This window comes from Urocitellus parryii, chromosome 15 (assembly GCF_045843805.1).
Source record: "Urocitellus parryii isolate mUroPar1 chromosome 15, mUroPar1.hap1, whole genome shotgun sequence".
Classification (NCBI taxonomy): domain Eukaryota; kingdom Metazoa; phylum Chordata; class Mammalia; order Rodentia; family Sciuridae; genus Urocitellus; species Urocitellus parryii.
In genome coordinates this window covers 27012718-27039251 of record NC_135545.1, presented here as the reverse complement: position 1 = coordinate 27039251, position 26534 = coordinate 27012718, and the positions used below count along the sequence as shown (strand labels likewise).

Below are 26534 nucleotides of genomic sequence, written 5' to 3'. Positions count from 1 at the left end.
GCCTTCCAGGGCTTCGGGATGAGACAGATGTGGCTGGGGGCAGGAAGGGCTCCATGTACCCCCTGCCCGGGGACATGCCTCTTGGCAGGGCCCTGCGCCAACCCGGGGGCCTGTGGGGGCCGCAGGCTTCAGTTCAGCTGCGTGGCTCCCGGCCCTGGCCCTTCCTGAGGCCTGGCCTTGTGGCTGCGTTTCCTCTGAGCCTTCCTGAGGCTCCCTGGCCCAGCCCGGGGCTGGAAGCGCCACTGAGGAAACTGGCCAGGCCGATGAGGTGAGCACTTGGGCCCCGCGGGTAGGTGGGCCAGCCATGGGGGGGCACCTGGCCTCCTGCCAGCCTGCCCCTCCCCCTCCATTCTCTGCCCAGCCCTGTCCTTGGCTCGTGACACTGGCTCTCACTGAACTTCAATGGGCTGGACGGCTTCCCGGAGCCCCATATAGGACAACTGATAGGTGCTCTTTGTTGGGAGGAAGCGAAGAGGGCGCAGCCTCCCTCCCCGTGGGGTTATTTATCAGAGCTGCCCAGTTACTTCCCGTGCCCAGAAGTCCCCCAAAGGTGACATTTCCACCCGAGGCCTGTAGTGACTGGCTCTGGTGGTGGACAGGGGAATTCATTTGTTTCCCTTTGTACTTGCATGTTGATTTCCTATTAGGAACATGCTACTTGCTGCGTTTGTGCGGAGAGTTCTTAGGAAGATTTCTAGCCGCCCACCAAGTGCGTGGTTTCACGAGGCACGCCGCTCGGAGGGCAGCTGGGGGACAAGGAGCCAGGGACAGGGGCGTGGGGCCCAGAGCCCCTGGGGGCCCCAGAGCAGAAACCGGGTGGAGTCTGGGACAGGCTGCTGCTGGGATGTCCCTGCCCACCCTGGGCCTGGGACACCGGGAGGCCCAGTCACTGCTCAGGAGTGTGTGCCGTGTAGGCCCCGGGGTGGTCATCTCGTGTGGCCGCGGCCCGCAGGGTGTCTTGGCAGTGCCGCGCACGTTTGGGCCAGGGGGTGCTGGCTTGGGGGGGGCAGCTGCCAGGTGGAGACGCTGGGCCCTGAGGCCTGCCCACGGCCGCTCACCATGGTGGGTGGGCCACGGGGCCAAGGGGGGGGGGACGCACCTGTGCCCATGAAATGCCCCTCTCAATCAGACTTGTTAAAAGTACTAACTCCTAAGCCCCACAGCATCTGGCTGCCATCTCCCCTGGGACCTCCACGTGGGATTGGGAACGTCTGGGAGCTCAGTCCCGGGAAAGCCGAGGAGCCTTGTGTGGGAAGGAGGTGAGGAGGGAAGGGCCTGGGCTTGGGTGGCACAGGGTGGTTAGTGGGGCATTTTATGTTCTGCATTTTTTAAGACACACACAGGATGGGGGAGAGGAGCAAAAAGAAAAGAAGAAAGAGGGGGAAAGGGGGAGAGAGAGAGAGAGAGAGAGAGAGAGAGAGAGAGAGAGAGAGAGAGAGAGAGAGAGGAGAGAGGTGCCCACACTCCCAGCAGCCCTGCGTGTGTGCTTGCACACGCACACACATCCGCTTCCAGCAAGAGGCTCAGTTTCCTCCTTGCTGGTGTTTGGGACCAGCCACCGTCGGCAGCCGCGGCTGCGGTGACGGGCGGTGTGTCAGTGGGGGACGAGGGGAAGGGGTCGTGAAAACATAGGAGTCTCTACTTCATGGTGCTTTTCTTCAAACGAAAGTGGAAAAAAGGCAAGAGCGTGTGGGACTCTGCCCTTTCCCCTTCTTTCTTTCTGCTCCAAACAGCAAAGAGATGCGGGTGGGTGCTGGTCCCTCTGCCCCGAGACCCCACCGCCTGCGCCCCGGGGCCCAGGTGCCCAGCTTCGGGCTCCTCCGGCTCGATCCCCACTTCTGTCCAGCCCTTCCTGTGGGCTGTGGGGGTGGCCCCTCATGCACGGCTCTGGTCCCTCCACCGGGTCACCTTTCATCAGAGTCGGACAGCTGGTGGGCCAGAACTCCGCGTTGCCACCAAAACAGGATGCGGAGCCAGACCCCGTCATAAATCCACATTTATATGCACACGTTTCTGGTTAACGAGACCGTGCAGGGGTGCCTGTATGAAATGAAATATGTATATGAACGTGGGGACGGCGTTTAGGGAGAGCCGGGATTAGACAGGAGGGCAGCCTGGGAGGCCTGGGGCCCTCTGTGTGAAGGCCCAGGCAAGCAGTTCCCCAGAAAAGGAATTTTCAGGAAACATTCCGACCCTGAATGGACTTCTGGGGACTCAGAGACAATAATCCTATTAGGTGTGGCCCACTCCTTGCAAGACACTAAGCCGAGCTCTTTACCTGGGTCATTTCACTTTGCCTCTAAAATGAATAGGAATCTGATTATCCTCACTTTAAACCTGTGGAAATCAAGACTCAGAGAGGTGGGGTTATTGCTCAGGGTCACACAGCAAGGAAGAGGAGAGTTTGGGAGATTGACGTAGGCCGGCATCTCCAAGACTGACCTCTACAGAATAACCGCTGCAGGATTTAGAGGGATCGTTTCAACCACTACCTTCCCAATCAATTTCTGCTCTTCCAAAAGGTCCACCCAGCCTGGGAAGGAAGCTGGGCCAGTCCGTCCCTGTCTGTTCCACACTGGCCAAGAGAGGCGGGTGCTGTGCGTGTTCCTGTGAGCTCGGGAGCTGTGCAGACCCCAGTTCCAACCCCGGCCCCTCCACCTGTTGCTCATCTGATTTGGCTCACGTACCCAGATTCATTTAGCTTCAGGTTTTCCCAGCTGCAAAATGGGTCCCCACTTCCGTAGGGCCACGGGGAGCATTGGGCGTGAACGTGTCATGGGAGGGAGCCCACCAGAGGCAGTGGGTGCTGTCACCAGTGTCCCCGATGAGTGAACTTGTGCCAGGTACCGAAGGCCGAAAGGAGGAGATGTGGAGATTTCTTTTTAAAGGGAGGCAGGGTGGGGGGCTGTGTGGGGTGCTGTTAGGGGCCGTGGGGTTTCCTTTTGCCATCTTCCTAGGTGTGGGGCTCTGTTATGGTTTGGATGGGAGTTGTCCCCCAAAAGTTCACGTGTGAGACAAGGCAAGAAGGTTCCGGGAGAAAAGATCCATCTGTGGCCCTAACCTGATCAGTGGGTCAGTCCCTGATGGGATTAACAGGGTTAGGGTTAGAATATCTGGAGAGTGGAGTCTCTCTGCTTCCTGATCCTCATGGGAGCTGCTTCCCTCGGCCTCACTCTCCACCATGATGTCCAGCCTCACCTCGAGCCCCGAGGAATGGCGCCTGCCGTCTCTGGACTGAGACCTCTGGAACTCTGAGCCCCTAAATCAACCTTTCCTCCTAAAATTGTTCTGCTCAGATTCTTTAGTCACAGCAGCAAAAAATCTGACTAAAGCAGACTCTGAACTGTGCGCTGGTGTATTTGGATGTTGTTTTGTTTTTCTGATCCTGGGGGATTGGACCTGGGAGTACTCTTCCCCTGAGCCACATCCCCAGCCCTTTTAAAATATTTTATCTCGAGACAGGGTCTTGCTAAGTTGCTTAATGCTTCACTGAGTTACTGAGGCTGGCTTTGAACTCACTCGCGATCCTCCTGCCTCAGCCTCCTAAGCCACTGGGAATACAGGCGCATGCGCTGTGCTGGCTCCAGAATATTTTTTATTTCAAGATGGGGACTCACTACGTGGCTGAGTCCGGCCTTGAACTTGCGATGCCCCTCTTGCCTCAGGCTACCGAGCCACTAGGATCACAGGCGTGTGCCGCTGTACCTGGCTGAATCACGCACTTTATAAACACCATCTCTGATCCTCAGAGCTAACTTGAAGCTCTGAACAGAGAGTTTGTTATGAACAGAGAGGTTACCTACTTTGTCCAGGTCACACAGCAAGCTATGGTGGATTGGGATTTGTTCCTAAGGCATCTTGCTTCAACCACACCCTGTGCAGATGAGGACTAACTTGAGTTCAGGGCCACAGTGGTCAGGGAGAGCTTCTAGAAGGAGGAGAACTAAAACTCTGGACAGTGATTCAACCAGGGAGCAGGGTGGCTTTGTAGCCTGTGGTCAGGCTGACTCTGGGGACTCAGTGAGGTCCTGCTTGTGTCCCAGTTTCCCCCCAAGCAGAATTGGAGATGGGGCTAGGCCAGGCCAGGTGGAGCTGCTTCCGATTTACCTTCACTTCTATTCCTTGTCTCAGCCAAATTCTGCTTGGTTGGGTTTTTCTGAACTTTCATCTTTAAGCAAGGAAATGTTTGCTTTCATTAAAAAAGAGACCCTCAGGAAAAAGGCACACTTCTACACCGCTGGTGGGACTGCAAATTGGTGCAGCCAATATGGAAAGCAGTATGGAGATTCCTTGGAAAACTGGGAATGGAACCACCATTTGACCCAGCTATCCCTCTCCTCGGTCTATACCCAAAGGACTTACAAACAGCATACTACAGGGACAGAGCCACATCAATGTTTATAGCAGCACAATTCACAATAGCTAAACTGTGGAACCAACCTAGATGCCCTTCAGTGGATGAATGGATAAAAAAATGTGGCATATATACACAATGGAATATTACTCAGCGATAAAAGAGAATAAAATCATGGCATTTGCAGGTAAATGGATGCAGTTAGAGAAGATAATGCTAACTGAAGTCAGCTAATCCCAAAAAACCAAATGCCGAATGTTTTCTCTGATATAAGGAGGCTGATTCATAGTGGGGTAGGGAGGGGGAGCATGGGAGGAGTAGATGAACTCTAGATAGGGCAGAGGGGTGGGAGGGGGCAGGGGGTTAGCAATGATGGAGGAATGTGATGGACATCATTATCTAAAGCACATGTGTGAAGACATGAGTTGGTGTGAATAGATTATGTATACAACCAGAGATGAAAAAAAAATATGTTCTCTTTATATAATAAGAATTGTAATGCATTCCAGTGTCATATATAAAAATGTAAATGAATAAATAAATATTGAAGGAAATGAGAGAGAGAGAGAGAGAGAGAGAGAGAGAGAGAGAGAGAGAGAGAGACCCACCCAGAGACTTTTAAAGTTTTTGTCCACAATTGTCATTCTTCCTAAGATGGGATCTTCAAGTTAGTGTAAAAGGAATTCAGAATTTTAACTGTGGCTCAAGTGGAAACTCATCCTCTCCCTGGGCTGGTTCTCCATACCCCAGCCTTCTCTGGGGCCATGATTGTGGACAGAAGAGTTCACCTCTGGCCCTGGGCTGTGGGCTGTGGGTGGCAGGTGGTCCCTGCTGCCCAGGGCCCCCCTTCCATCAGCTGTCCACCCTGACTTTCATCTCTCCATGAAGACTGCTTGACGCTTCTCCTTGCCTGGGTGTTATTCTGAGTCTGGTGTCCACCTGGCCTCCTCCATCTGACCATGGTTCATTCCCTCACTCACTTAAACTTCTGTTGTCCTTCTGGATGACACTAGTCCAGGGGTCAAAGGTCAGAGCCCAAGTCCCTTTCTTCAGTTGTCTCAGTGCCAACTAGAGGTCTGCAGGGCTTTAGTGCTTTTGTTTTGGGCTGAGGGCGGTTGGTCCAGGAGGTAGAACCAGTAAGTACTCTACCACGGAGCCACCTCCCCAGGCCCCTGTTTTCAAAAAATGTTAAATTTGAGCCAGGGTCTTGGTCTTGCTAAGTTGCTGGGGCTGCCCTTGAACTTGAGATCCTCCTGCCTCAGCCGCCTGCTTTGCTGGGATTATAGGCATGTGCCACTGTGCCCATCTTGCTCAATGATTATTAAATCAATGAAATACACACCGACTGTATATCCCAAAAGCTTAAATATGGGCAAATTCTTTGTTCTAGAAATCCTGCTGCTGGGACCGAATCCTAAGAAAAACTATTGAATAAGCTCGTGGCCACATAGGGTGTATGTGGACATGGGCTGCTCTGTGGATGCTCTTTTTAAAAAATATTTATTTTTAAGTTTTAGATGGACACAACATCTTTATTTTACATTTATGTGGTGGTGCTGAGGATCGAACCCAGTGCCTCATGCATGCCAGGCGAGTGCTCTACCACTGAGCCACAACCCCAGCCCCTCTTTTTGTTTTAAAAAATATTTATCTTTTAGTTGTAGTTGGACACAGTATCTTTATTTTATTTTTATTTGGTGCTGAGGATCGAACCCAGAGCCTTGCATGTGCTAGGTGAGCGCTGTACCGCTGAGCCATCATCCCAGCTGAGAGTCACCCAGGTATCCAGCAGCAGGTTAAATTAGTCCCGGAGCCTCCACTGGGGAGACCAGGAGCATCATTAATGATGATGTATCAATCTGTGATTTTGACGGAAAAATATGTTTACTGTTGTTTGCTGACTCAGGTTTCAGAACAGGATGTGTTCCTTAGCTATAAGTATGCTTACAACCTCGGGAAAGTTGTAAGTGCCTCTACACAGGGAGAGAGTTGTACTTCTAGTTTCTTAATTTCAACTCACTAAGTATCTCCCTTGTTTTCTTTTCTTTGGTATCAGGGATTGAACTCAGGGGCACGCGACCACTGAGCCACATCCGCAGCCCTATTCTGTATTTTATTTAGAGACAGGGTCTCACTGAGTTTCTTAGTGCCTCGCTTTTGCTGAGGCTGGTTTTGAACTCACGATCCTCCTGCCTCAGCCTCCTGAGCCCCTGGGATTACAGGCGTGCGCCACTGTGCCCCGTTCCCTAGTTTTCTACACCATGGAAGGATCACGTATACCAGAAACTTAAAAAGAAAAAAAAATGATGCACATTCTAGGAAACAGTAAGGAAAGGGCAAGACTGAGTGAATTCTGCTTGTAACATCCCCAGGACACTCAGACAAAGCCTGGGCCAGGCAGGTGATTGGCGAGTTGGGAGCTGGGAGGGACTGTGAGAAGTGAGGTCCTGGGCGGGCTTCCATCCCTGCAGCCTGCTGCCCCTTCCCTCCCTGTTCCTCCCCAGCGCTGTTCCTTTGTCCTGTGCTGGGCTGGTTGCACACATCTTTTCTCAGCACCTTGTGTGGTAGTTGGATGCGGGCCGTGGTGCAGCCTTTACACCATGGGTATTGGCAGCTGTTGCAAGCCCGAGCCCTTCCCCTCCTCGTGAGCCGCCTGTTACCAGCACACCACTGTCTCCCATGGCTTTCCGCATCACCCAAGGAGTCTGTGTGCTTGAGGACACCCAAAAGATGGGACTCCAGTCCTGGAGCTGCTGGTGCAGAGGCACGGAAAGGCATCTTCTGTGAACTTGGATCACAAGGGGAGGGGCTAGTGAGAGAGCGCGAGCGTCCAGTCTGGGGCCCACTGACTGCTTGGTTTGTAACTGGAGCTTCTGCTCCTGGAGAGGTGAAACCGAGGCCTCAAGACTCTTGGCCCTGGGGCTGGGGTGCTGGCTGAGTGGTAGAGCGCTTGCCTAGCATGTGTGAGGCCCTGGGTTCGAGTCTCAGCACCACATGTGAATCAATAAAATAAAGATCCATCAACAACTAAAAAAATAAAAATAAAGAAAGAAGCTTGGCCCTATGGAAATGGGAAAGACAGGAGAGTTGATCGGACATAACTTTCCTATGTTCGTATATGAATACACGACCAGTGTAACTCCGAATCATGTACAGCCTCAAGAATGGGCAGCTACACTCCATGTATGCATGAGATGTCAAAATACATTCTACTGTCATGTAGAACTGAAAACAACAACAACGACAGAAAATTCAGGCTTTAGGTGGGGGCCAGTGCGCACCTGTAATCCCAGAGGCGCAGGAGGCTGAGTCAGGAGGATTGCAAGTTCAAAGCCAGCCTCAGCAATTTAGCGAGGCCCTAAGCAACTCAACGAGACCTTGTTTCTAAATAAAATACAAAACAGCACAGGGGATGTGGCTCAGTGGTTAAGTGTCCCTGGGTTCAATGTCCAGTACCTCCCCTCCAAAAAAAACCCCAAAACCTTTATATTTTATTCTCGAAGTCTAGTATCAGAATGGCCTAGAGGAAAAATACAGAGTCCTGGTCCTGCCCCAGGTGTGTCTGGGATGGAGCCCGAGATCACCAGCTCCCAGGTGGAGCTGTCCTGCTGTCCTGGGGCCCGGGGCTGAGAAGCACTGCGTGGGCAGGTCAAGGCCCCCCAGGTTCCCCCACAGTGCTCACTGCGGCTGCCCTTGTGGTGGTGGGGAGCGTGGTCCAGAGGGACCCCAGGGCCGGTGGCGGGCACCCAGGTTCTAGAGTCGCTGGGAACCATTTCTCTTCTTTGACACTCTGTTCCCCCTTTGGTGAAGTGGCCTCCAGAGCCCCGTGTGGCACAGCCGAGGGCACATCTGGGGAAGCTCAGGGACGGCCAGCTTCTGGGGCGAGGTGTCGAGGAGGGACGGGAGGGGACCAGCACCAGGGGCCGGGTGGGAGGTGACGCTCTCGCCAGTCCCCAGGGGCCAACAGTGATCTCCAGGCCGGGCTCCTCTTCCCACAGAGCTGTGTTGTCATTCTTGAAACGTAGGCACAAGTAAACCCCCCAAAAAGAGCAGAAGTAACAAAAGCCCCCAGGCACCTGGCCTGTGCCAGCTGTGGTGGCCTCTCCCCTTCCCCAGTGTCGGTTCCACCCATGTGTGACCCTCCTGTGTGGTTCCTGCTCCCCGGCTGGGCTGGGTGGGGGAGGGGAGAGCAGGTGTTCTCGGCCCCCTCCCTCCTTCCTTGACCCCTTGGCCTGTGAGCTGAGCTGTGCTGGGACACCTGGGCTGGCTGGGGGCTTCTGGACAATTCCACGGCCCCCTGGGCTTTGTTTCCTCACCAGGAAGATCTAAGACTCCCTCGCGGTGGGCTGGAGGATGACGTGGGAGCAGGTGGTTGGGATGCCTGCAGGGGGCTGGGCACCACTGTGGTCCCGGGAAGGTTGCCTCTTCCTGCTGTGTTGGTCACAGCCCCAGCTCTGGTGGAGGTGTGTGTGTGCGCCATGCCCAGGCACTTGAAGGGATGGGAAAGGAAGTTCTGTGGATCCAGAGAGGAAAAACTGCCGGCCGTGGTGGCGCAGGCCCATGATCCTAGCGACCCAGGAGGCCCAGGTTGGAGGATTCCATGTTTGAGGCCAGTTTGGGCAACTTAGTGAGGTACCCTGTCTCTAAAAAATAAAAAAAAAGTAAAAAATACACTGGGGATGTAGCTCTGGGGTAGAGCACCCCTGGTCTAATCCCTAGCACTGGGCCAAAAATTTAAAAAAAAGGCAGAGGAAACCCGGGAGGTTTTAATTTTAACCCAGTCTGGGAACTCTCTGAAGCTGCGTCTCCAGCCAGTGAGAAGCGGTGTCGGTGGGTTGGCACAGCCATCAGAGGTGCAGGTGGGGAGGCGGGGGCAGGTGTGCCTTCTGCACCCTGTCCTGCTCTAGTGAAAGAGAAACCCCTTCTCTAGCACTTACGGAAGACTCGTGGTCTTGCACACTCACTGCCTTGTTCACACGTGATCAGTGTCGTCTCTTACTAGGGAGAGTGGCGGGAGGAATCACATTTTGCAGAGTGGCTCTCGACGAGGTTTTGCTGGGACTGGCTCCCGCTCTCTCTTCCCGTCCTTTTCTTTTGGGGTGTGTTTAGAGGGTTCGGGGTGCTGATGTTGATGGGGGTGAGAGGGATGTGAGCTGCCTCAGAAGCTGGTCCCCTGGGCTGTGAACTCCCAGTGGCTCTGTCCCTGCACCTTGGCTGTGTGAGGCTGAAGGATCCCTGCTCTACCAGTCCTTGTGCGTGGGGTGGGGTGAATCTCAGTGGGAAACCTGATCTCACTGTTCAAAACTCAGCCCCTCCATCTTTCCAGGCAGAGTGAAACCTCAGCAGCCAGCCAGGACCCTGGGGGCAGCGGGGGAAGCTGAGTTATCCCTGTAATGTGAGCTCCATCGATCGCCCGGCCACCTTCAGCGGAGTGCTTCAGGAGTAGCATCTCATTTAGTCCTCTCCCCAGGCCTGTGGGGTTGCGGCCACTGTTATCCCCATTTTATAGAGGAGACTGAAAGTCAGAGGGGATCAAGTACAGTGGTCCCAGGGGGATTGGGTTCAGCTCCACCGCCCCCCCCCATCAAAATTCTGCAGATGCACCTAACTTGCACCCATCCTCCTGTATCCTCTAAGTCCTCTCTAGATGACTTAAAATGCCTGATACAATGTAAATGCTATGTAAATAGTTGTAATGTGTTGTTTAGGGAATAATGACAAAATGCACGGATGCATTTTTTTTTTCTTTAATACTTTCCGCTGAATCTACGGGTTGTGGAACCTGCGGAGGCTGGAAGGCTGCGGCCTTGGCCGGTCATGGTGCGGCGGGGGCTGCTCCTGGTGCCGCTGTTCCAGGGTCCACTCCCTGAGCCCTGCCCTGTTGGCTGCTTTCCAAATCTCTGACCTAGCTCACCTGGGCAGCTAGGTGAGCTCCGCGGGGTGACTTCTGGAAAAGCCACTTGTCCTGTGGGTAGGGACCAACTTCTATTTTGGAATTCGTGGACTCTTGCTGGGTGTCTTCCTGCCCCCCCCCCCCAGTGTTACCCAGAGCAGAGCAAGGAGAGGAAGGGAAGCAGTGGCCCAGGGAGATCTGGGCTTAGGGCCCTCTGCCTGGGGTTGGCCAGGGAGGCAGTTTGTGAACGATTTCCAGCAGTGTGGACCGTCATGGGTGTTGGTTCTATAGTCTGCATTTAAGGGGAAAGCCAAGAACTGTCCAAATTCCCTGCAAAAATCTGTTAGAAATTTTGTTCAGATCTGGCAACCATTTACCATCTCGGTGGGTCTATGGGACGGTCCTGCCTCCATTGTTGCAATCTACTGCTTTTTGTTTTTGGGGAGTGGTACCAGGGATTGAACTCAGGGGCGCTCAAACGCTGAGCCCCATCCCCAACCCTATTTTGTATTTTATTTAGAGACAGGGTCTCACTGAGTTGCTTAGCGCCTCACTGTTACTGAGGCTGGCTTTGAACTCTCGATCCTCCCGACTCAGCCTCCCGAACCGCTAGAATTATAGGCGTGCGCCACCGCGCCTGGCCTCAATCTACTGCTTTTGAAAACATTTTTATTTCACAGATTCCTTCTTCTTATTATTATTTTGCAAAACTAGGGATTGAACCTAGGAGTACTCTACCTCTGAGCTCCATCTCGAGCCCTTTTGCATTTTTCATTTTGAGACAGAATCTTGCTAACTTGCCAAGGCTGGCCTTGAACTTGTGATCCTCCTGCCTCAGCCTTCCTTGTCACTGGGATTATAGGCATGGGCCACAGCACCCAGCTTAAATTTATTTATGGATCTATTAATTTATTGTGGATCTGGGGCTTGAAATCAGGGCCTTGAGCATGCTGGGCCAGTGCTCTACCACTAAGCTGCATTCCCAGCTCTTCAGTCTATGTTTTTAAAAGCATGTGGTCAGGCAGGAGGATGGAGAGAAGTCATATTACCTAAGAAATGGATTTCTATAAATACCAGCCTCCTCATTTTGAGGCGCCAAGGGTGGGGGTCATGGGCCAAGAAGCCAGTGGGAGGGGCCTGGACCACGGCTCAGCTCGCACCTGCGCCTGTGAAGGAGCATGCAGGTGGGCTCACCTGCGTGGTGTAATTATTAGTTCTCTTTTTAGCAAATTGTCAGGGCAAGTCATGAGCATTAGGGAAAGGGGTTGTGATGGGACTCTGTCCTGATTTCCTGGCTTCTCTGAGGGTTCAGCTTGGTGCTGAGAGTACTGGCTGGGGTCTTGGGTGGTGGTGGGTCTAGAGAGACTTTGCTCTGCCGTGTGGTCACTGCCCCCAGCCCCACCCCAGAACCCCTCCCCACCCAAGAGGAGCCTGGACAATATGCATCAGGCAATGGGTTGGTTTGCACTTGGCCACGGCCGTTCTGCCCAGAAGCAGGGTGCCAGAGATGGTCTTGGGTCAGGCTGTGCTTTCCAGCACCTTTGTGCAAGTTGGCGAAAATGTTGGTTATGCCTCTAGCAGTGCAGAGGAGTAGGTTGCTGTTTCTCTGGGCATTCACAGCCCTGTACCAGGACTCACTGCTTGGTGGAGCCTGGGTTAACTTTCTGTTCCCTATCATCACCTTTGCTTTCTGCAGTGTGCAACCTGCACAGCCATACATGATAGGCCTCCCTGCTTTGTGTGTGTGTCTGTGTGTGGTGTGTGTGTGTCTGTGTGTGTGTGTGTCTGTGTGTGTGTGTCTGTGTGTGTGTATGTGTGTTTTCCCCTTTTGGAACCCAAGGCTTTGCACCCGCTCAGCAGACACTCTGCCACTGAGCTACACCTCAGCCCCGTCTGTCCTTCCAGTCTTTGAGTTTGCTTGGTACTGAGTCAGGATGCTCTTGACGTCTGGGCTCTCAGTGCCCCCTCCGCTGTCCTTGGCTGGCCTAGTGAGCGAGTGGAGGCAGTCCGTGCCATCCCCTGCCTCACCACCTCCGCTGGGTACGGTGCCTCCTGGAAGCCTCCCCTGCAGGGGTGGACGTGGTGCCTGAGGCCAGAGCCCGAGGTTCCTATACCCAGAAAATGATGTGCACATTCATCAGAGTGGACAGCCAGGGCTGGGGCCAGGCAGCGGGCCCTGGCGTGGAGCCTGGAGGGGCTTCTGGGCCCTGCCCTGCCCTGCTGGAGACCTGCTTGGGCCCTTGGACCACCACTTTCCCCTCTGTCTCTCCCCCACTGGCCTCCTCTCTCTGTCCGCCTCAGAGCTTGTCCCCTGAGCTGCGCTACCCCTGACAACCCAGTCCCGCCTGCCTTGCCACCCCCCAGCAGGGGCCCTGCAGGTGTGACCGCCCCAGGCCCTCTAGGCGGGGTCTGAGCAGGGCTCTGGCTTGGCCGCGCTCCCTCCTTGATGAGGTGCTGGAGAGGCTCATGGTGTGGGTGCGAACCCCCAGCTCCGCCCAGAACCCCTCCTGTGACTGGGGTTCTCTGTGAGCGTCCACCTGACCCAGCCCTGAGTGGCTTATTCTCGAAGCCAGGGTGGACCCGGGCCTCCCGGTGGGGCTGGATTGGAGTGCACTGCCCTCTGCTCCAGGGATCCGCATGGCCACGGGGCCGGGGGTGGGCCATAGTGGTGTGCAGGGGACAGTCTGTGGCTGAGTCACCTGTGATCTGGTTCACAACACACTCAGCTCCTGGCGGGCTCTCTGTCCCCCGGGGTCGAGTTGGCTTCTTTATTGAAATGCTTGTTGAGTGCCTGCTGAAGTGTTTGCATGGAGCTGGGTGCTGGGTGGGTGATGGAGGCGGGTGAGAGCCCGGGAAAGGCTTTTGGAGGCTGAGCCGGTGTGAGGCTGTGGAGGCCGAGGCAGGGAACTGGGACAGAGCTCAGGCCTGTAATCAGGGCCAGGAGGCAGCTGCTGCCTGGCTGTATGACCAAGGACAAGTCCAAGCCCTTCTGCATCCTGTGCCCTCACCAGTGGGCATATTCGCACGCACTCACTCGGGCAGCAAGTACCTGAACTCTACCGCTGGCCCCAGCAGGGAGCTGCTTTGTGAGACCAGCAGCTGAGCTGGGTCCCTTTGAGACAGTGCCAAATGCCATGGTCACCCCAAGGTGACCAACAAGGTGACCAGGAAGGTGGGGTGGAAGAGATTTGAGGGATAGAAGGACAGTGTCTTAAATAGGTAGCGGATCTTACTTTTGCAAATGTCACAAAAAATGTGGGACCGAGTGGCTCAGAGGGGTCTTGAGCTCATGACAGCTCTGGGGCTGGAGCTGCACTGTGGGTCAGCCCCTGCTGTGCCCCCACCCCATGCATTCACACTGCTCCCAGGGACCCTCCCTGTGTACAGGGTTTTGCTTCCATGTGCACACACCTGCGTGGCATATCCTCCTTGTCCCTCAGCACTCTGTGCAGCATCTGATAGGGACACACTCCCCTGGCCACCAGCTTCGGTTCACACGGTGGCCCCCATGCACCCACCTCCCTCTCTATGCATCTGCCCTGTGCTCACCCGTCCCTCCCCACAAATGCCCGTCATGCACAGGGTGGGGGTGTGGCTCTGGTCTCAGGGCCGCCCAATCTCATGAATTAAAGAGTTTGAGGTAGAATCTGAGAAAGTTTCCAGAAAGCGCCCAGGCTGGTGGGCATCCCCGTTGGTGGGCCGTGCAGGCTGACCCTGTGCTGTCTCGCAGATGCTCAGCCTTCAGGGTTCATCGTGCTGCTGCAGTGGAGTTCCATATGAGGGATTTGGGGGGCTTGTACCCGGCTTCCCTAAAGGGTGCCCACTGCCACAGTGGGCTCAGGCCACTCTAGCAAGCCCCCGGCTCCTGATGCAGGTGCGGCCTCTTTCTCTGTGCCTGCGGTCTTGCTGGTCGAACCTTGGTTGAAGACCCAGCCTGGGCAGCAGAGTCCGGCTGGGGCAGGAAAGTCTTGTCACTCGCTTGGTGTTGGGTAGCACAGGCCTTGGGGGGGGGTGCTTTCTTTTTCTTATCAACAGCGTATGAAGGACGGTGCTCATATCTTCAGAAATCAGATGTGGGCCCAGGCTGGTGTCTGAGTGGGGTGGGCGGTGGCATGTGGGGGAAAATGTGCCCATGCCCAGGCTCAGGGTGGGTGGGTCACAGGCCATGGGTGGGTCACGGGCCGTGGCTGTGCGGGGACGCCTGTGGGATCTGCGTTGTGCACCGCAGCCACTTGCCAGGGAGGGTCCAGGAAGCCTGTCGTGAGGTCCCTGCAGCCCTGAGGCCTCGGGTCGCTCTCTCATCTTCCTATCCCTGCAGACGCTCTGGGGGTCCTGGACCCCCGAACAGAGCCTTGATGTCCCCGAGAGCTCCAGGATGGGGGGGAAGTTCTCTTATTCTTTTTCTCATTATGACTGAGGCCTGGACTCCTCAAAGGAGGGGCTGGGCATCTTCGGGACCATCTCAAGTTCAGTGACTCTGAGTTCAGACTTCTTCACCGCGGGAGTGGGCCTGAGTGTGGGGGCTGTTTGTCCTGATGCGGGGTACACAGAGGACAGAAGGGGAGCAGCTGTCATACATTAATGTCACAATACCATGACCGGTGATGCTTAGGGCCCAAGCGGACCTTGTTGAAAGTGTTCAACAAAATGGCAGCAGGGTGACCTGACACGTGGGCAGTGGTCTCTTAGCAGAAGTGCTGTGTGTGTGTGTGTGGGGGGGCACTCGCCTGCAGGTGTGGCAGTGAGTGCCCCTTCCCTGAAGGACTTGGTCCAGCATTATCTGCCGTGTTTCTGGGCCTTTCTGGTTAGCATCGTTTGGTGAATCATCTCACTTTTGTCCGACACGCGGTTCTGATTCCTATTTACGAAGCGGCGTCGCTGGAAGCCCACCCCCGCTGCAGTGGGCAAAGTGAAACAATAGCTTCGGTCCCTGCCCAGATCGTCTCTGTATTTCATTGTCCGGATTTGGAGTTTCTACTCTCAGGATGCAAACTTGGAAAAGCAGGAACATTTCCTGAGCATTCCTTGGCCTGGTGCTCACTGACGTGGACAGTGACTGTTGCCCGAGCAGTTCTGAGGGTTGAAGGAAACACACTGTGGTTCTGCGAGGCTCGGAGAGGGAGGAAGACCATGGTAGGTACTGCAGGGGAGCCGGCTGCAGGACTGCTTGAGTCCCCACACCAGGCCCGCCTGAGGGCTGGGGCCAGTGTCCCAGCAGATGACAGCCCTGACGTTCCTGGGGCAGTTGGCCCGTGTGGTCACCATGCACTTTTAATCCTCCCGACAGCGTACCGTGTCCATTATTGAGATGGGAAGCCAGAGCTCAGAGGTGATAGGCTCAGGGTGGCACAGCTGGGGAGGGGCAGCGTTCTGCTTGGAGCCAGAACTTGGGTTCTGCCCACAGCCAGCCTGTGCGCTCCCCTCGCTGGTTGGCCAGCAGCTTGCTGGGTGCCTGCCTTCGATGTGGAGGGCTGGGGTTCCTGCTCTCCAGCCTGAGTGGCAGGGTGCTGGACAGTATCCTTCCTGCCTACTTTATCGTGGTTTCAGGAGCACTTTTGAGATGGGCAGTCTGGGGTTGGAGCCCAAGCTGCACAGGCACTCACTAGCGGTGAGGCCCCTGGTGCGTGCCTTCACCTGGGAGAATCTCAGGAGTGGAGAGCACGGGTGGGGGTGGGAGGCAGCGCCCGGCCCCCATTCTCACCCAGGCGCTGCAGGCGTGAGCATCCCAGTGCAGAGGGCCGAGAGGCTCATGGCGGCTTCGGGCTGCACATGGGTCGAGCTGCAGAGCCCGTTAAATCTGAAAAATACCGTGTGTGCACATTTTTGGCTTAAACAAAGTTCCATTTACAAAGTCTATAACCCGGCTTTAATATTATTACATGCCCCAGCCTGGGACTCATTCCAGGACAAGAGCGTTATTATGCTGTATAGGGTTTCTCCTGTGTTCTGGTGGGTGGCTCCACCAACCTGGTGTTGGGGTGGGGGCCACCCATCCCGGCTCAGCCTCACGCTGCGGAGCCCAGGGTGGAGTGTGTGTGTGTGTGTGTGTGTGTGTGGGCATTTGTCTCCTAATGTCACCATCTCGTGAGCTGTAGTGCTCAAACCTGTCGGCCACGGGAGAGCTGGCCTCAGCCTGTCCTGAGATCTGTGTCTGGGCGTGGGGGCTGGTACCCTGCCCTTGACTGGCCCCTGAGAAAGTCTTTGTATCTCGGTGGCCGTCTAGGTGGCACTTGGTAGAGGGAGGATGCTGCAGGGTCATGGAGCATCCTGGGTCTTTGCTTGATTCCCATGAGTGGCAAGTGGCTTCCTGGTGAGCGGGAGCTGGCATGGGTGTGGCCGGCCTGAAGCACTGGGGAGAGATTCTGATGTGGCACGTGGCTCCGGACCAGTGTGTGATGCATCGGCGACGTCTCCCAGGGGTGTGGAGAGAGGGGACCGTAACTTACCTGTGTTCACCGGCCATCCCTGTTTTATTCTGATCCTGTTGCGTCTCTGGGAAACCAACAGAGGCCCCTTTGTGGGCTTTCCCCCTCTCCCTTGGTCGTGGACACTCTGTAAGGACCCCCGCAAATGCCCGTCTCCGTGCCCCGCGCCCCAGCCCCGTGGCCTGTCTGGGCTCCTCCAGACTCACAGCCCACTCTGTTCTTTCTTGCAGTTGAAGAGGGGGAGGCCTCGGACTTCTCGCTGGCCTGGGATTCCTCCGTGACAGCAGCAGGTAGGTGCCCTGGAACTGGTGGGGACTTGCTGGGGGTCTTGTTGGAGTGTGTGTGGGGGGGCTGTTCCAGAAACTCAGAAAGCCACCCAGCTGGTGATGGAGGGATATTTTTCATGTCACATTCCTGTCTCTCGTCCAGACTACCCCGTGCAACATGATTTTATATCAGTTCCATATGGTCAATAAAATCCATTACATACGGAGACGAACGTGCCCTTCGTTTCCCAGGGGTCGAGTTTCCTTCTGGTGGGCACAGTTCAGATGGGAGGTGACTCCCCACTGCCCAGGCCTGGCAGATCCCTATTCGGGGTGCCTCCACACATTCATTCCAGTCTGATCGCATCAAAGCCACTTGAATCGAACTTTGAAACTCCAATCTGGACGAGAATTCCAGTATTTCCCTTCCTGGGAGGGACTGCGATGCCACTCTGGGACTCAGCCGTCCTGAGCTGATGCCTCCAGGCGGGAGGTGCTGGGGGAGGCTCAGATCTGTGGGGTGCATGACCATGGTGGGGTGCTGAGGTGATGTGACATTTGGGGGACTTATGTTTTCCCCATCAGCTCTTTTCTCCTCCTGGAAGCTCAGTTTCCCAGTTGTAAGAAGAACAAATGAGTGAGGATGTTCTGACTGCAAACTTAACTTCCCAGTTATGTGGAGCTTGAGATGGGAACTGGCTGGGGGGTCCTTGGGAGCCCTGGAGTGGGGGGAGGGCTCAGTGTCCAGCGACTACCTCTCATGGCACTGGGGCCCCGGCTCCCTGTCTGGCAGGTGCCAGGCTCTCTTTCCTTGACCTCCCCTGCCTTGGGCCAGGCCGGTCCTGGGGTCCTGACCAGCTGGCTCTGGATGCATGGGAGCTGAAGCTCGACCAGTTTTGTAGAAGGTCTGATGAGACCTACCAGAGCCATTAAGTGCTGTCTTCTCTTCTAATTGTGGAAACTGAGACAGGAAGAGAGATTTGCTCAGGGTTGATATTTCCAAAAATGTGGATTTAGATATCAGGTATGTGAACATTTAACATCTTGATGGTTACACTTCTAATCTGGGATTTTTTTTATAGGCTTCTGTGACTTATGATGATCCCAAATTCACTTAAGTGAAAAAACAGACTTGATAAGAAAGTCTTAAGTAATAGTGATAATGGGGAGTCAGCAAAACTGAGCTCGGTTCGCACATAACTGAAATTTGGGAGTTGATGCTGTAGAAGGGAGAGCAGAATCGGCCCTGAACCCAGGTCCCTGGACTTTGGGTCCAGTGCTCTTCCTAACAGAGTCTGAGTCCTGCTGGGAGGGTCTTCAGGGTCCTGGCTGGTCCTGGTTAACCCAGGTGTGGGCATTGCATGGTCATGTCTGCAGTTGGCCTGGCCATGGGTAAGGGGGGGGGTCCCTCTACAAAGGAGGGGCCTTATCTGAAGCTAGAATGGTGGTGGGGGGCTCAGATTTTAGGGGGGGGTTTGAACAGTCTTGGTGTCAGCACTGGGCAGGTTAGGAGGCTGGGGAGGGCTGTGTAGCCCTCCATCCTGTCTTCCTGCGAGACTCAGTTTCAGGCCTCCCAGCAGAGGTGGGCTGTGTGTGCTGACCTCCGGAGAGGATCCCCACTGTGCCCCGAGCCCCTGGTCTAGGAAGACACTTGGGCTGGGTCCACACAAGGTCCCCTCTGGGCTGCTCTCCTGGTGGTGCTGGACGCTGTGTGGGCGGTGGGGCAGCAGTGGGGTCCAGGGTGGTTGTGGCAGTGGCTGAGGTGGACCGTGAGCCTGTGCAGGGGAGTCAGGCCCCCAGGCTGCATCCCTGAGCCAGCTAGGCACTTCCTGGTCTGCAGGGGGCAGGGTGATGTTCCCCTGGGGGCCCTGCCTGTCTGCAGGTTGGCAGTTCCACAGGAGGTCGGCCAGCCTGCGTGCCTTCCCGGGTTGCCCGGGGGCAGCAGAAGTTGCAGGATCTGGGGTTTCCAGCCAAGAGCCGAGCACGCCCCACATGCATGTGCAGGAGGACATGTGCTCCTTGTGAGTCCCTTCCAGCCCCCAGACACCCCGCAGCCACGGCTCTCTGTGGTGCCAGGCAGCTTTGGATTGTCTGTTCAGTGATGGAGAAAGGGATGGCAGAGTGCCCCAGGCGGGGGGCAATCCAGAGCCAGGCCACGCTTTGTTTCGTTGCTGTTGGCCTGTTTCTGATGATGTTTTTAATAGTGCATGCATGTGATAAATTTTGCTTCCCAGTTGGGTTGGACTTGGGCTGTAAAAGTCAGCTTGGAGTCCCTGAGCGTGGGCCTGTGCCATGGCCCAAGTCCTGGGTGGCAGAATGAAGTCGGTGTGGGAGGCAGCTCTGGACGTGGGCGATGGCACATTTATTGAGCGCCTACTTAGCATGGGCCAGCCACGGAGCCAGCACTGTCCTGAGGGATGGTCGTGGTGGCTCTGTGAGGAGGGTGCTTTTCCCCGCAGCAGCTCCGTCATTTCTCCCCGGGTTGGTTTAGGGGCGGCCATCTGGTGGGGGACAGGGCCGAAGGCAGGGTTGAGGCTGCTTTTGTCTGATACTTTTCATTAGCTGAGAAAATGTCCCTAGACCACCTCCGAGAGTAGGGGCAGGTGCCAAGGAAGATTGTGGGGGACAGAACCTCCCCAGCCACCTTTGGCGTCAGACCGAGTGTGGCCGTCCCCGTTTGGCAGGTGACGAGGTTTGAAGGCGTTTGGTATTGTGTCCAGGGTCGTCATCCAGACAGCCACGGAGCAGGGACTCAGACCCAAGTTCTCCTGCAGCCAGAGCTGGTGGCCTCACTTCTGGGCCAGCTGGCGTCACGGACCCAAAGGTGTGGCCCTGCGGAGGGCTTTGGGTCAGTCCCTGGTGAAACAGGTCCTGTGGCCAGTACAGGGGTGAATTCTGTTCCCCGAGCCCCAAGGTGGCCACCGCTGAGTATTTCTTTGACAGGAGGAGTGCAGCACTGTCAGGGCCAGGCCCTCTTCTGGGGGCTTCACCTCCTTTTCTCCCCCCCCCCATATGGGAGAGTGAACCCAGGGGTGCTTTACCACTGAGCTACACCCCTAGCCCTTTTTAGGTTGGGACAGGGTCTTATGAAGTTACTGAGGCTGGCCTTCAGTTTGCAATCCTCCTGCCCCAGCCTCCTGAGTTGCTGGAATTACCGGTGCACACTACCTGGCCCAGCTGAGGGTGCAAGCTTTTCATGGTGCCCTTGCCCTTGACCTCCTTCTCTTTGCCCTGGCTCCAGGAGTGTGATGAGAATTACAGTAAATCAGTGGAGCACTCAGCATGCTTCTGAGCTCACCCCTGGCCTCCCCCAGCCTCCCCTGCCAGCAGGCACCCTGTGGCTGATACCCCCAGGAACAGCCTGGCCTGCTCCACCCGTGCCCCTGGGCTGGACCCTGACTGATGGAGAGCTCGGCTTGGCCTGGCAAGAAAGGAGCAAATGATCAGCACCTGGCAGTTGTCTCCAGCCTGGAGAGGGGCCCTGGGGAGGCGGGAGCCCCTGCTGGCCCTTGCCTTTCTGGTGACATCTGCTTAGGAGTGGACTTGCAGGGAAAGGCTCTGCATTCAGGATCAAGGGGTGGGGTGCTGGGAGGTGTGGCATCTTATACTAGCCATCTCCCGCTGGATCCCAACTTCTCTTATCCATAAAATGTGGGGAGCGCTGGTGTGTATCTTAGGAGACGACTGAGGCCCGTTCTCGACCTGTTTGGAGCCCAGGCTGCCTTTGAGGATCCAGGGGAAGCCTGTGAATTCTCCTCGGGGATGCGCAGGGTCTTGTGTGTGATTTCCCAGGTGTCACCCCAGGTGTGGTCCGTCTGCCTTCCTGGAGGGCCTTAGGTCCCCCTCCTTAGGAATGTGGGTCCTTCGCAAATGGAAAATCCCCACTCGGGGCCCAGGCCAGGGGCTTCCTGAGGTTGGCCAGTGGCTCAGGTGAGGGGTCGGTGGGGGGGGATGGTAGACGGTGATACAGTCTCTGATAAAGGGGCACCTGCCCCCAGGTCCCACTGGGACTCTTGGGCCTGGAAGTGACAGATCTTCTGAAACTTGAAAAAGAGAAGCCAGAAAGCCGGGTTTCCATATGAAATCATCCAGTTTCAAACAAAATGGCAACTCATGGTTTCAGAAGTACTTGATTAAAATATAATGCACGTGTCCTACCATCCGCCCATTCCAAGTGTATAGTCCAGTGGATCTTGGTACGTTCAGAGATGTGTGTGACCATGGCCACAGAAATTAAGAACGTCCTTATGACCCCCAAAGAATCTCTGTACCCTCTTAGCTGTCCTTCCCTCCTCTCCCCGGTCCCCATCTCCTGCCCTTCCCCAGGCCACCATTATCCATCTGCTCTCCACCCCTTTGGACGGGCCCCTTCGGGTTCCTGTAAGTGGGAGCACATGACCCGCGGCACCTCTGGCCAGCTCTGTCCACTTAGCCTGCTGTTTTCAGGGCTCACTGTGTCGTGGGGCCTCTACCCTCATCCGTTTTTATCCACTGAGTGTAGGTGGACGTTGGGTGTTTTCCTGTTATGGCTGCTGGGAACCTTCCTATGTAAGTTTGGGTTGGAACACCTGCTTTTATTTCTTTTGGGCTTATTCTCAGGAGTGTAATTGCTGGCTCATATGGTAATTCCCTTTTGGGGGGGCATATGGGGGATTGAACTCAGAGGCGCTCAGCCACTGAGCCACATCCCCAGCCCCCCCTTTTTTTTTTTGTATTTTATCTAGAGACAGGGACTCACTAAGGTGCTTAGCGCCTCACTGTTGTGGAGGCTGGCTTTGAGCTCACGATCCTCCTGCCTCAGCCTCCTGAGCTACTGAGATCACAGGCGTGCGCCACCACACCTGACTGGCAATTCCATATTTAACGCCAACCTGTTTTCCACAGCAGCTGCACCATTCTACATTCCCACCAGCAGTGTGCAAGGATTCTAATTTCCCCATATTCTCCTTAGTCTTCCTAGTACATGTGAGGATATAACTCATTTTTGGAGAACACACACACACACACACAAAAAAAAAAAAAAAAAAAAAAACAAAAAAAAAACCCCACACACGAACACACATACAGGATTGAACCCAGGGAGCTTTACCATGAGCCACATCCCCAGCCCTTTTTTGTTTTTATTTTGAGACAAAGTCTTGCTAAGTTGCCCAGGTTGGCCTCGAACTCACAGTCCTCCTGCCTCAGCCTCCTGAGCCGCCGGGATTACAGGTGTGTGCCGCTGCTCCCGGCTCTATTTACATTTTAAGAAAGGCATGGTTATGGCAAACCTGTGCCAGCTGCTTTTGGCCTGGCCACTGATAGGGGGAGCTGGCTCGAGTGGCTTTACCAGGGGCCCCTCCTGAGCCTCTGAGGCTCCAGGCCTCTGGTCCCTTGACCTACCCTCCTGCCCACGGCGGCTCTCCCGCTGTCCGCTGCCCTTCCCAGTCTGGCGGGGTGGCCCGGTTTCCCTTCCGTGTTTCCTGTCTGGTCTCAAAGCCCTCTGGTGAGTGCCAGGAAGAGCATGCGTGATTCTGAGCTCTACCCTGTGGGGTTTCGAGAAACTGGTGTGACTCCACGGAGCCCCGCCCCCCCGTCCCCTGCATGGACTCTGAGCTGGGAGCTGGAGGTGCTCACTGTCCTGTAATTGTGGAGTCCTGGACTCTGTGGACTCTCCCACTCTCCAGGCTGGGTTCTGGGCCAGGCCAGGTGGACGCTGCCCCGTGGCTTCCTCCCAACGTGGCTGCTTTGAAACAGCCTGGCAGGGAGGGGTGCTGGTCCTCAGCGCCCGGCTGGGTTAGCCAAGTCTGCTCCCGGCATGGTGACAGACACACACACGGGCCTTTGTCACGCTGTTTTGACGGCTGGCGATGCACTGTGGTCAGAGCTTCAGACCTTGGTGACAGGCCTCCAGCTCTCCCACTTACAGGGCCTCCCGCAGCCAGGTCTCCCCGGTGCTGCCCCCATCCAGGTGAGGCCCAGGGAGGGACTGACTTGCTTTGGGCTCACACAGCCAGGAACTGCCAAAGCAGGGGGGATCAGGCAGCTCCTGAAGTGGGCAGCTGGCCTGGTGGTGGCCGCCCGCCTGTGAGAGGCTGCCCAGGGGCTTTGCTTTGGACGCAGACTCACACTGCAACCCAGGGGTCCTCTCTGGGCCCCGAAGAGCCAGATTCGAGCCAGCCTGAGGATCTGGCTGCCCGGAAGGAGAGGAAGACCCTGCACACAGGGTCTGGCCAGGCCTGGGAAATACGGTGGCCCAGGCTGTCTGTGGTGACTCCCCCTACCATGTCCATAGCCTGGGTTAGGGTCCTGCTCCAGTGGGAGATCTGAAGGCCTCTGGATATCTGTGCTCTGGGGTCCTGGGGGAGGAGGCCTCCCATTTTCTCTCACCCCGGGACTGGGTGGGGTGGGGACTGTGGTTGGGCCCCACTGATGATCCCAGGACAGCTTGCTCACCTCAGGGTTTGGATAGTGAAGCAGACGGAAATGTCGGGCAGACAGGCCTCTCCCCGTGGGGAGTGGAGGCCACTCTGCTGTCCAGCCGTGCTCTGCCCCCCGCCTGCTTGGGTCTTGTTGGGGTGCGTGTTTATGACTTCGACAGCTTCACAGAGACCCCACCTGGCTGCAAGTTCTTGCTGTCCGCGGCTCCTAGCTCCCGTTCCAGCTCACGCCCTCTACCTAGACGCAGGCCAGGGTGGACGCTGTGGTGGGTTCTGTGGTCGCCCCCCTGAGGCCTGAGCTCAGGTCATTCGGGTGCCTCTTCGTCTTTAGCCTCAGTGGCTGTCCTTGAGGCCATCGAGTGCGTGGACACGTATTTCCTAGCTCCTTCTCCCCTGCTGGGCGTGTGGGCTGTTCCAGGTTGGCAGGTCCCTGATGGCCGTCCCTGTGTGGGTGGCCTTAGCCCCGTGGAGTCTCTGGGCGGTTCTGGCGCCCCTCACCTTCCAATCTTCAAATCAAAGCTGAACAGGCTGTCCCCCTCCCTAGCTCCCCTCCTCCCCCACAGGGTCCCGCACCTGAGATTCTTCCCCCTGTGACCCTCCTGCACTGGGTTCATCTGGGAGGATGTCCCCCGCTGTCCCCGGGATTCCAGCCCCGAGTCCCGTGGCTGTGACTGATGGTGGGAGCTGTCCAGTGCCCTCTGGCTCCAGGCCTGCTCGGCGGGTGCTGTCCACCTTTGTGCTTGAGCCCAACCCCTCGTCTTCTTGACGAGGACCAGGGGACATTTTAAAGGAGCAGGAAAGTCTCACTAAATAGATGCAGAATTTCCCAGCATTTTAAAGACTCATGAAATACATTTTTGTATGGGGCCAGCTGGGGAGGTTCCCATCAGCTGGGCGGGGGAGTCTGTGGGGAGTTGGGCTGAGTGGAGCCAGGCCGGCTGGGGAGGAGGCCCTGGTGGCCCCGAGCTCACCAGGGGAGCGTGGCGGGCGCCCGGCCTGGGCTGTGCCTTTGTTAGACCTGCTTCCCCGGCGCGGGGGGCCTCGGAAACCTTCAGGTGGTGACTGGAGCCGAGAGGTGGCCACTCTGTTACCATGGTGAGCAGTCCTCGAGGTAGGGCATCTGTGCCAGGTGTGCACACGGAGGCAGGCGGGCGTGCAGGCGTGTGTGTGTGTGCGCGTGCGTGCGCCCCAGGTGGCTGCAGCCCTGACTCAGACCCCGGGGAGCCCCTGGTGCTTCTGCGCCCCCTTCGCCTGGTGATGCTGCACCCCGGGCCCCTGGGGAGACTTGGACCAGCTCTGCAAGAAGGAGGTGGCACCTTCTGCCCACCTTTTCCTCTGTCTCTGGGTCGGCTTTGGGCTCCCATCGGGCTGTGCTTCCTCTTTGATGAGCCTGCTGTGCACACGTATGTGCAGAGCCCGGGTGGGTGTGTGGCCGTGTGGACCAGCGCTCCAGTGTGCCGGTGCCCGGGCGTGGCGAGGGAGCACACGGACAGGTCTCCTCTGCCTCCTCCCTTCCTGTCCCTCCAGGCCTGGCACAGTGGGGGCAGGACTAGCTGGCCTCCCTTTCCAGGTGAATCGGGGCATCCTCGGTGGCAGGGACTCTGTCTCACATCCCGCCCTGGTGCTGAGCAGATCTGGGCTCTGAATTTGGGGCTGTCCATGGCAGAAGCCCACTGTGCTGCCCCTCCTCCCCCGGGGGCTGGCGGGACTTTTCTGGGGGACATTAGGAGAGGTTGGCTCTGCTTTCTCCAAAGCTTGGGTGTTCCCCGGGGACCAGCAGGAGCCACCCAGTGCTGTTGGCTCCTCCCTAAGGCCCCAAAGACCCTGATGGGGGGACATTGAAATCTATAGATCTTCGGTGACTTGAAGCCTGGCCAGAAACCAGGGCCACCATGAGGTGTGGCGTGCTGCGTGGTGGGGTGTGATGATGCTGTTCCTCGTGCGGGCTGCGGGGGTCATTGTCTGTCCTGCTCTTCCCATTTTGCCCAGCCTTATGCATCCTGGGGGACTTTGTGCCAGCGGACCTCTGACTAGAAACTGCACGTCCATCACGGACTGTGCTCGGGAGGTCTGTGTGGGCTGAGACTGTGATTCCCAGCACTCTGGAGCCGCGTGATGCCCTGCGGGTCCACAGGCGCTGGCTGGCCGCACCCCCGGCCTTTGCTCTTGCTGGGCCTTCTGCCATGAGTCCTTCCCATCCTTGGACACAGTCTGAGCCACACCTCCTCCAGGAAGCTTCCCAGGATAGCTCTGCTGTCGTTCTGTGCCTCCCTTTGTTCCTTGGGGACTGGCTACCTGATCCTGGCCCTCATGGCCCTCTGCCGGGGTGTAGTGTTCCTTGTCCTGTGCCCAGTTCTCTTGCTGTTCTGTTCGCTCCTAAGGACACTGACCATCCCTGATGCTCTGTCCCCAGCGCCCGGCCCTGGCATGGCAATTGGCAGGAACCAATGTTTGCCAAGGTGCAGAACTTCACCCCACCTCCTTGTGCTTGCCCGGGGCAGCTTGGAGCTAGATTTTTGTTTGCTTTGTTAGGAGCAAACGCTGAGTTTGAGGTCTGGATACTTATTGGCTAGGTGACCTTGAGTAAATTACTCAACCTCTGTGTTCTTCCACTTCCTCATCAGGAATGGGGGTGATCGTCCGACTTCCCAGGGCCACTGCGAGGTTCACACGCGGGAGTCCCCCAGGAGCACTTGGTCCCTAGGGGGCCGCCCGCCCTCTGCATTTCTGTTCTTGCTGTTGACCACACACCAAGGGAAGCCCGGGCCAGAGCTCAGCTCTGAGCTTGGATCGTGCGGGTGACAGAGGCTTAGTCGGACCCCTCTCTGGTCCCAGCACCCTGTCTTGCCTGGCAGTCTCCTGGCATGGCCGCAGTGGGCAGGACTTGCTCACCTTTGCCCTGACACGGGTTTGGTTGGAACTGAGGCTCAGGGACCATCCCTGCCCATGTGGACCCTGCTTGGCGGGGTGGGGCGTGTTTCCCATGGGAGCTGGCGCTCGGCTTGGTGGGAGGTGGGCAGGCTCTGCTCTGAAAGGCCACCGTGTGATCCAGCTGCTTCCTGGGTGGGGCTGGGCATGTGGACCGTGCGGGCACTGGCCAAACGGCCAAGGTCGGCCTGACTGTGCCGCCTAGCTGGCTTCCGAGGTGGCTTCTGCAGGGCCAGCTCTGGGCCGGGC

At 56.5% G+C, this 26534-nt stretch overlaps 1 protein-coding gene across 1 annotated transcript in view; it reads left to right on the top strand.

The window, feature by feature from the left end:
• The window catches only part of Znf423 (zinc finger protein 423), a 318905-nt gene that overhangs the window by 43085 nt on the left and 249286 nt on the right, over positions 1–26534 (top strand). Inside the window, exon 2 of the mRNA XM_077793144.1 lies at positions 16903–16962. Within this exon, the coding sequence (XP_077649270.1) occupies positions 16903–16962 (60 nt within the window). The remainder of the gene's footprint in view (positions 1–16902; positions 16963–26534) is intronic.